This window comes from Poeciliopsis prolifica, unplaced genomic scaffold (assembly GCF_027474105.1).
Source record: "Poeciliopsis prolifica strain line A6 unplaced genomic scaffold, Auburn_PproV2 SCAFFOLD042, whole genome shotgun sequence".
In the NCBI taxonomy this organism is placed as follows: domain Eukaryota; kingdom Metazoa; phylum Chordata; class Actinopteri; order Cyprinodontiformes; family Poeciliidae; genus Poeciliopsis; species Poeciliopsis prolifica.
Genome location: NW_026562417.1, coordinates 5001297 through 5010954, shown reverse-complemented (window position 1 = coordinate 5010954; position 9658 = coordinate 5001297). Strand labels below are relative to the sequence as shown.

Below are 9658 nucleotides of genomic sequence, written 5' to 3'. Positions count from 1 at the left end.
ACCAGCCTTTTATTTGGAACATTTTAAAGGTCCATTCATCTACTGTTGCTATACCCAACACTTAGACTGGAAGTGTTATTCGGCTTTGGTGGTTCCCTCTATCATCAAAAGTTGCTTGTCGATGTCCTTAGAATGTTGCCTCATTGGTATACTTCCTTTTTCTTTTAGACTATGCAGGGTTGTAATGTAAAGCTCTTCTTCAGATACACTGGCTATTTTACTGGAGATTTAAACAATCATTGTTTTGATTCTTAGTCATTGTACAAGTGAGCCTGTGCAATCGAGGGAAACGTCTCTGCAACACTACTATGCAGTTTTGTATTGCATAGTAGTAGTAGCTTAGGTTAGTCATTCAAATCAACTTGAATGACTTTGAAATTATTTTGATGTCATTAAGTCTCAATTTCGTTCTTTTTTTTGTGTACAGGGCAGGCCATAAATTTTCATACATAGGAGAATGTAAAATGTATATTTCTTCTTAATTTCAAATACCCAAGATGTGTCTGACAAAAGAGCAAAGAATTGAAATTACATTGATGGCTGGAACGGGAAGCAGTCGCATGGCTGCAGGAAACTAACAGAAAACATGGAATGAGCATCACACACAACACTATGGTAAAACTTATTTGCAAGTTTCAGGAAACTGTAAATGTTGCAGATCAGCCACAAAGTGGTCTAAGACATGCAGCGATTATATAGAGTACCAGAAAAATAAAAGCGATTGTCCAGTATAAAATGTTTATTTTTCCTATGTATAGAAACTTATGGTCCACCCTTTAGGTATCTCCAAATATTACTTTGATAACCTTAGGCCAAGTCTTCCAGAATTTAGAGAAAATTATTACTGGATTACTTGTGAAAAAAACAATAATGAACACCTGCAGAAAAAGAAGAATGGTTAAAAATTTATGATGACATGTGAACTTTTAGACCCACAGTATTTATTTGGATTCTAAAAACTAGACTGACATGATTGACATCCCGGCTCAGAAGGTCATTTCTAAACAAAAAAATGAACCATATAAATAAAGGATTCTGTCAAACTGTGGTTATTTGAGCTGTCTGAGGAGTAAACTAGAGGCAAATTGACTTGGGGCTGACTGAAGCTAATATGGCTCTACAACAAAGTAATACACAGAGTGTTGGGTTCAGTTCTGCTGTTATTCTGCACCAGCTGCAACAAAGAGCAAAATGATCTGAGTCAACACCTGCTGGACTTTCAGTCTGGATCAGCAGGAAGCTACAAAGCCAAACCCAATCAACGGATCCAAAACTTTAGAGGAATTTCTACTTCTCTGATTAGAACAAACATTGTTTAAGTGCAGCAAAGTAACTACTGGTTCTGTCAGAAAACTTTATGTCTGAAATAAAAGCTAGATGTTTCTCAGGCCACAGCTGATGCTACAGGTCAGCAGAACAGAACCTAGCACTAGGAAGGATTTGAGATCTTTTACACTCTCCATTACGACGATCCTGTAAGTGGGTGAATGAGCGAGACTGAATAATCTAATCAAAGCAGAGACTCCTACTGACACACCACTTCCACTCTTGATGAACAATTCATATAAAGTAATAACTGTGTAAACAAAAAAAGCAATAACATTTTTTTTAAAAAAGTATTAGTCACATTAATACAGAAATAAATGGCACATTGAATTCCTAATTTTAAAAGAAAGTGGTGCTTTTCTTTACTGAGGAGACATGTTAAATAAATTACTACCATAAATGTTACATACAAATCTGGAGTAGTATATACAAATGAGTTGTTAGACACAAATAAACTACAGTTTGTAATTTTATGTTCAGACAGCAGTAAAAGTGTATGATACAATGTAGGGGGTTGCTTTGAACAAATGTGGGCCGGAGTGTGTGGGTTGGTGGCTGGTTGGCTGGCTGTGGGTGGAGGAGGGGCCGTCTTTCCAAACCATCAACCGTCCAGGAAACAGAATCGCCTGCTGTGGCACGGTCACGTCCAACATGATGGAAGCCTTGGGAGCAAAGGAACACTGGTTCACTTTCACTTTGTTAAAGGAAAATTATGCCATCTTTCTCCATCCCAGTTCAAACAAGTTCTGATTGTTCAGTATTGTGTTTCAACACAGTAAGAGAAACACAGAGAATGACTGTCAGTTTGATGGAAAAGAATGGGAAGTGTAAGTCAGACTGGGTCCGAAGTGCAAGGAAACAATACTACTGTGGTAAAATTTTTTTTATAAAATGACATAATTTTCCTTTACAACTTGTTTCCAACAATTTGCGTCCATCCCTAAATCTGTCTCTGACACATCCCAAAATATCACAGTATCCCTCCATGTCCCATCTCCCTGACCTCCCATAGATTGTTCTGAAGTCATAATAGAAATCCCTGCTTTTTCCTTCAACATCCCTTAAAAATTTCAATGGTAACAGTGATTGGATAAAAGCACGGGGGCTGTGAGCTGAGTGGAGCTGAGTAAAGAAACCGTTGTCTACTTTGTAAACACGTATGGATTCTGAAACTCCAGATGGCTCTTCTGGTTTGGTCTTCACAACTGGATCATGGCTTTCACAAGATGTCTCCTCCTGTGGAGAACAGGTGGCCACCACCAAAGTTTTCTCATTCTGATACAAACTTCTGATTCCTAAAAAAAAAAAAAAAAACTCCAAAAGAAAAACAAATCCTTCATGAACCTTTACAGAGCGCTCCTGCTCTACTGTCTCCATAGCAACATGCTTGCCAAAACCTAGCATCAGCAGGCTGCGTGAGGCAGTGAGAGCAGAGCTTTATGAGGACTAGGCGCTCCTCAGGGCAGGTTTGGTCCATCAACCCAGCAGTTAGTCCTTGAGATTCTAGTCTGGGCAGTCTAATGAGTTCATTGTGCAGCTTGGCTGCCTCCAGCTCCTCCGTCATTCCTCCTTAAAGTGTGAGTGGGGTTTGGACAGAAAGAGCAGGTGTTGGTTTATAGGAGGAGGGTCTGGAAGGATGGTGATGCTGGTCCAAGCTGCAGGATGCCTCCCAGACACGCCTGTTGATCTTGTGCATATAACACACAGTGTTCAGACACTTGGGGAGTTGGTTTTTCTGGGACTTTTTCTTTTTTATAATAGAAACACTGTAACATGTGACATCAAATTATTAGTTCAACACTAGTGAACAGTGGTGAAAGGCCCCTTTCCCTCTTTGTTCTGCTGAGGTTGACCAGCAGAGGCTCCATCAGGCACAGCAGCGCCCCCCAATGTTTTCTGGTAGCACGGGCTCCAACTCTCTAGGCGTCTGACAGGGAGCTCTGGATACTGTCCATCCACAGCTGGGCATTTGAACTGTCCTGGGCACACAAGTTATACATGCGCTTGGACGTCTTCAGCTGAGAGTGGGAGAGAGAGGTCTGTTAGAACCCTTGAAATACAAAGAATACTTTTTGCATATGAAAATATTCACATCCTCTGCACTCTTATACAGTGGAAACTGGAAAGTATTTTACTTGCTTTCCTTCCTGTCTGTCCTGTCTTGTGTTGGTCTGTTTTGTTTCTGCACCATAACGAGTGTTGCTGTATTTGAAGGAGAGAAATGTTTGCAGACTCACATCAAAGAAGGCTTTCTCCTCGACGTTTTTCGGCGCTCCCATGGCAGGTGTTCCCACTGTGACCGACTCCATGTCTGACAGCTCGATCACACCTTTACAGTCTTTGTCCTGCCTGCTGTCGTAGTATCGCAGCTGGAACAGGAGCCATATTGGAGACAGGAGGAGGTCACAATCAGAACGGTATACTTAAGGATGGGTTGGTGAGGCTGTGTGATAAATTTCACCTCATGTTTCGTCTTATCCAGCACAAACCACCTAGGTTTCCATGGTTTCAGCAATGCTCCTCTTTTGTACAAAATGCCTTCAAAACTCCTGATGGGGAAGACAGGTTAAAAATGAGAGCAGTTCAGCTGAAGTATGGGATGATCAGCAGTTAAAACTGCATCATCATTTAATCTCTTTGCAGGTGAAACTCAATAAATTAACATAGAATTGAAACTCTAAAAACTATTTTTCAAGGTCTGAACATCATATTATTCTTGTCATATTTATTTCTGTTCATTTTGAGGATTGTAGTTCACAGCTAACAAAACACCAAAAAGTCAGCTTCTTAATGCTCTATTCTAACTTACCATAACGGCATTTTACTTTTTAAACTTAATTACTGAAATTAATGAGCTTTTTCATGACATTCAAATTTAGATGCATCTGTATATAGCAGGTTTTGATGTTTGTTTCAGGAGGTAATTCTGTGTCTATCTTCACTTCTGACTTTTTGGCAGTCATTCATTCACATTCCAAATATGTGTGACTTGTGTGTGATCTCCTGTGTGAACTGCAATAATGTCTCATGCAGTGAGCGTGCTCAGAGTTTGTGGAACTAAACACGGATGGTAATGATGGAGCATCTGAACTTCCCCTCATAGACGGCTGTCCTCTGGGGAACAGACCTGTTCTCGCTCTCCGTGCTCTGGAACTGGCTGTAGAGCGTGCTGGTACTGGGCCGACCCGCGACAGGTGTGGACGTGGCGCTAGCTTCGCAGTCCAGACCCAGCTTGATGGAAGATCCAACTCTGCTGTCCTGCAGGTAGACACCCTGGGATCGCCGCTGGTGGCTTAGGTTGGAGGACATCAACAGAGAACTGGAAAATGACGGCTGTTAAGAGAGAGAGAGAAAATATTCAGAATCACATTTAAATTCAGTTCTACTGGTCAAAATGTTATGCATAGAAATTGTTACTAGGTAACAGTATGAGTATGTGGGTGGGAAATGAAACTCTTATCTCACTTTGCTTTCCAGTTTGGTCTCAGTCCTCTGTGTGGTCTTGATTTTGTCCCACGTGTCCTTCCACTTATCCGATGTCTGGCCGAGCTCAGCCTCCAGGTTCTGCAGATCTTGCAGCAGTTTGGTGATGGCGTCAGGCATCACCTTGCTTAGGTTGTCGTAACACGGCCACACACTATGCCGCTGAGACTTTGGAGCGCCGGTGTCAGCTTTCTCTGCCGTCTCCTCTGCCAGGCTCTCCTGCCGGCTCCTCAGCTCCCAGTCGTATGGGGGTCCGTCAGACAGAGTTTCCTCCAAGTAGAAGTCCCACACCTTCAGGTTGGAAATGAAAGTGTATGGCCGCAGGACCTGCAATACATTTCCACATCAGCCTCGTCTTAATGATTTAAGAACTCTGATTCCTGAAACGATCCCGGAATGTTCCTGAGTCATGTTCCATTAATATTCTGAGTCTAAATTTCATTTATCCTCAGTATCGAGTGCAACTGTCACTACAAGATAGACGGAAGACGCCCTCACCTCCTCATCCTCTGGAGAGTACATGTAGTTGTAGAAGACGGGGGCTTTCTTGTTGAGTCTGTCGACGTAATCCCACACAGACTTGCACACGTGAGGATTTCTCCTATCGCTTTTCTCCTCGTATAACACTCCTACATCCACACAATGATCAGCTTCACACAACCGCACAGTCAGACAAACATGAGAAGATCTACTGTGGCTGTGGCTCACCCAGCTCGATGCGGTCATAGTCTGAGTCCAGTAGGAAGGTGCGGAAGCGGTTGGACATATAATGGTAGGCGAGGAACTTCAGGTAGTACTGGCTGAACTCAAACTCCATGGGGAACTGAAGGTGGATCTGAAGGATACAGAAGAGTTTTTAAGATGACACCACAGTACTTTAAACAAAGAAGCAGTTTTTATGCTGTGTTTGATTAAAATGTGTGTTAGTCAAAGACACATTTTAATCTTGGTTAGACTTAATGTTTTGCTCTATAAATGTATTACTACGGGCTTAAGAGCACAAAGCTCTTAAGCCTTATTTTTCTGTGGTCCAACTCCACAGGCGCACAGATGGTCATACGTTCACCATATGTGGAGAAAGAGGAAGTGAACCAGAGGACTGCTAAAATTTCTGCAAAAGGGTTTTATCTTTTTGAATCCAGGTCAGAGGTAAGCCAGGAGTGGTCTCAGACAGGACAAATAGAGTGTCAAGTCTAAAGATGTAACACTATTTTCACAACTTTGAGTCCATTAAGGTTTGCAAACATTTGTTTTAGCACACCAAAGCATTTCATCCTGGGTTGAAGTCTGGTCTTCACTAAACCAGTGAAACACCATGGTTTTTCTTCAACAGTTGTGTAACACAGAAACTCAAGTTCAGCTCAATGACTACAAAATGCAGAGTTGAGGTGTTTGCTTCTTGCTAACCCTGAGTAGCCTGAGATGGAACACTGCAAAGTCTGACCTTGATAGAGATGTTGACCCACCTGGTGTACACAGTCGAGGAACTGCAGAAAGACGGGGGTGAAACCACTGCTCTGGCTGCCCAGCGTCTGCGCACCCCGGTGGCTGAACCTGTGGCCAAACGACAGCCACTCCTTTTCTACCAACAGTCGAAAACCATCAATCGTTCTATAGTATGGGTCAGACAGCAGCTGCACCAGGGACACCACCTACAAAAACACAGTTCGAACTTCTTGATTAAAAAAAAAGTAACAAATTAAAAGCAGATTTTGGGTTGGGGTGCATAGCTTTGTGGTCCAACCTGTGTTGTAACGTCCCAGCCGTCTTCCAGGCTGACCATGACAGAGGAGCCAGTGTCCAGTAGCTCCACTACCAAAACAGACACCTGCAGCACTCTGTGCAACTGGAAACATAGTCAACTCAGGTCAGAGTCCTGTCATGATTGAGCATTTACACTTAAGGAAAGCTGTAAACCCAATAAATACTGACCAGAGTCATCCACTCCGAGTCCTCCAGGAGGCGCAGGAAGCTCATGTTTGGCTCTGTGGTTTGGGAGCTCGGCACGCAGGCTTTCATCAGCTTCTTGAAACTGTTCTTCACCTGCCGCACATCACACACCTCGATGGGGATCACCTCCCACTGCTGGAACGAGTCCTGCTTTCCTCCCTGATGACAACATATAATTCTCTTCACTGACATTTAATGAATACCGACGTATATTTTTCCCACCAAAAATCAAATACGAGTTTGACAAAGTGCCAAAACAGACTGTATGATACCATTAATCAGAAGAACAGATTTTCCCAAAGTATCTAGAGAAACATCCTGCATTCCACCCAGCTGTCATTCATATGAATGTTTTTATGACCTGAAGTTTTATACTCAGAAAGGAAATCTTTTTCAAATGCCTTTGTCACTTAATGAAGTAGCTCCCATGTAAATTAATTTATTTAGCTCATTTAGAAATTCAAAAAACTTTTCATTATGTAATTAATCAACTTTAAACAGTGGTTTATATGTTAAATCTTTGATGGGAATTGGCTTCATGAATAAAACAATAAAATGTTTAGAATGTTGAATGTGAAACCAGCTTTATCCTAAGGAACTTTATAGACATTATGGGTATCTGACTGAGCCTAAAAAATATGGTATAAAAAATCTACTTCTCTTAATTTCTGTCTACCTCTATTGATCATATTTCCCAAATCCGATTCCGATTGGCTGATTGGACCCTCATAACGTTTCTACTCCAGAAATTTCCAGAGCAGCTGTCTTCAAAGACAAAACCTGGCAAGGAGCTTTGTCTCTGATCAAATTTCAACGCTCAGTTGGGGGAAATGTTTTGTGTGCATGATATACTTTTCAAATCTTTGTGTGAAATTCTTCAATGTTCTGTTTTGCTTTATCTCTACAACTCACATGTTTAACATCACACAGATTTTTTCATTTCATGCCCATTTTTTCCTTGTACCCAATTTGGTACCCAAAAACCTGAACCAGAACCAGCAGCAAATGACTTTTGTTCAGAAAGCTCTTTGCCTGCTTTAGTCCTGCATATTAGCATAACAGTTGTCTTGGCATTACACTGCAGATCATATGTCAACCCATAATCAGAACAGACATTCAATAACTGTTGAATGTCAGTCCTGCTGGGTGAGAGAACAGATCATCAGGGTAGTATTTTTACAGAGGTTCAACTGTTCTGGCAAGTTATCCATGTGCTCAGATTACTGGCTTAATAACCACATTTTTGTCAAATCAATATCAATTAATTTCATCTGTCTAAATCAATTTTAGACAAAACTTTATCTAAAAGAGCAGCTAACTGAAGACTAAGCTGTTCTATTTTCTAGTTCTTTTGTGGAGTCCTGTTATTTTGATCGTGCAGTATGATCAGTGACATTCTTTAGCATGTTTCTTCTCACCTTGAGTTGGGCCTTGTCCCCAATGATGTAGAGGTAGGCTTTCTGCTGGCGCAGGAACAATGGATCGTTTGGCCCTCCATTAGGCTGTGGAGATTCCTTCCCAGCCAAACGTGTCCCAATATCTGGGTTGTAGGCACTTAGACGGCCACTGCCCCGGATGCTGCCCCATTTACCTGCAGAGAACACATATACATAAAGTCACGTCTTCCTATACATTGTGATGTGAACCTTTAATCAACACCTCATGTTGAAGACCATTCTAAAGAATCATTCTGTTTTACTGAAAGAGCTGGAATGATCCTTCAATGTGTCAGCATCTGATTGCCATCACATTCAGCGATTACCAGCCAAGCTCTGAAGCAAGGCAGCAATGAGTAAAAACTGCCCAGCTCACTTTGGGACATCTGCATCATGATGATTAATCAGCAGAGGGAAGAATCAAACAGAAACATACAGAATGTCAGAGTCCAGCTGCAGCGGCAGCAGCATGCACACAACACACACAAGCAGTAACAACAAACCCTTTAGTCTGCAGAGACACTGCTTTTCCCAGAAGGACACCACACTGAAGCTACTGTTAGACATCTGATTGGTTAGAGAGGAGTGCAGGAAGAACAAGGGGGCGGGGCCTACTGTACCTCTAGGAGAGTTCCTGGCTTTGCCAGAGACTTTGGGCTGAGAGAGGGAGATGACTTTCGCCTTTTGACCAAGTGCTGAGGTCAAATGACAAAGACGGCTCGTTAACCAACAGCGTTAACCAACAGCGTTAAACAACGAAGGATGGTTCACTGGTTTGCACTGATTCCACACATAACGTAAAAGGAGTGTGTTCACTGACACACCATAAACTCTGATCAGTTCTCATTGTACTATGATGACAGACTAGCATCTCACCTCCTCTGCTGAAGGTTCCAGGGACGTCCTCCTTGTTGCCCAGAACCTGCTTCATCAGGTCTCCAATCTTTGGCTGCCTGAGCTTATCAGATGACTCTGCGGATGGCAAAAGCTGTCAGCCTGCAGACAAAGGGTTCTCTAACAGCAACATGTGCTTTCAGAGTGTGTGTACTGACCAGAGGTGTTCATGTGTGTGGATGTGAAGCCACTCAGGGTGTTCCTGCCGGTACTCTCACTGTAGGAGGGCATGGAGCTGATGATGGCTTGGAGGTATTTCTCCTGCTCCAGGCTGGTGGAGTCTGCTTGAGACGGCACTAGTTAAGATGAAAAACAGAAACCAAAATGTTAGGCGAGAGCTGATCTCTACATCTCATCAATAACTGAGGTATTAAAAGGTACTTGCCCCTTTATTGTTTGCTGCACTTCACCAACATTTTATTATCAGACAAAGATAACCTCACTAAATATGAAATAAAGTTTTGAAATGATGATCATTTACTTAACTTTTTTTTCCTGAGTGAAAAAAACCTGCCATTTATATGTGCTCAGAAAATTTTTGCCTCATCCCAATTTTGTTTGGTGACCTG

The 9658-nt window shown here is 42.2% G+C and overlaps 1 protein-coding gene across 5 annotated transcripts in view; it reads right to left on the bottom strand.

The window, feature by feature from the left end:
- Positions 1 to 921: 921 nt before the first annotated feature.
- Positions 922 to 9658, bottom strand: part of sbf1 (SET binding factor 1) — a 56023-nt gene continuing 47286 nt past the window's right edge. For 4 of the 5 annotated variants that reach the window (XM_055055422.1, XM_055055424.1, XM_055055426.1 and 1 more), the window contains 14 exons: positions 9248 to 9385; positions 9072 to 9167; positions 8816 to 8890; positions 8178 to 8350; positions 6742 to 6918; positions 6554 to 6655; positions 6276 to 6461; positions 5518 to 5644; positions 5308 to 5438; positions 4792 to 5136; positions 4454 to 4659; positions 3788 to 3875; positions 3564 to 3695; positions 922 to 3344 (listed from right to left, as the gene is read on the bottom strand). In XM_055055422.1, the coding sequence (XP_054911397.1) occupies positions 3246 to 3344; positions 3564 to 3695; positions 3788 to 3875; positions 4454 to 4659; positions 4792 to 5136; positions 5308 to 5438; positions 5518 to 5644; positions 6276 to 6461; positions 6554 to 6655; positions 6742 to 6918; positions 8178 to 8350; positions 8816 to 8890; positions 9072 to 9167; positions 9248 to 9385 (2075 nt within the window). In that variant the 3' untranslated portion in view covers positions 922 to 3245. The remainder of the gene's footprint in view (positions 3345 to 3563; positions 3696 to 3787; positions 3876 to 4453; positions 4660 to 4791; positions 5137 to 5307; positions 5439 to 5517; positions 5645 to 6275; positions 6462 to 6553; positions 6656 to 6741; positions 6919 to 8177; positions 8351 to 8815; positions 8891 to 9071; positions 9168 to 9247; positions 9386 to 9658) is intronic. The other variant, XM_055055425.1, reaches the window with a different exon arrangement.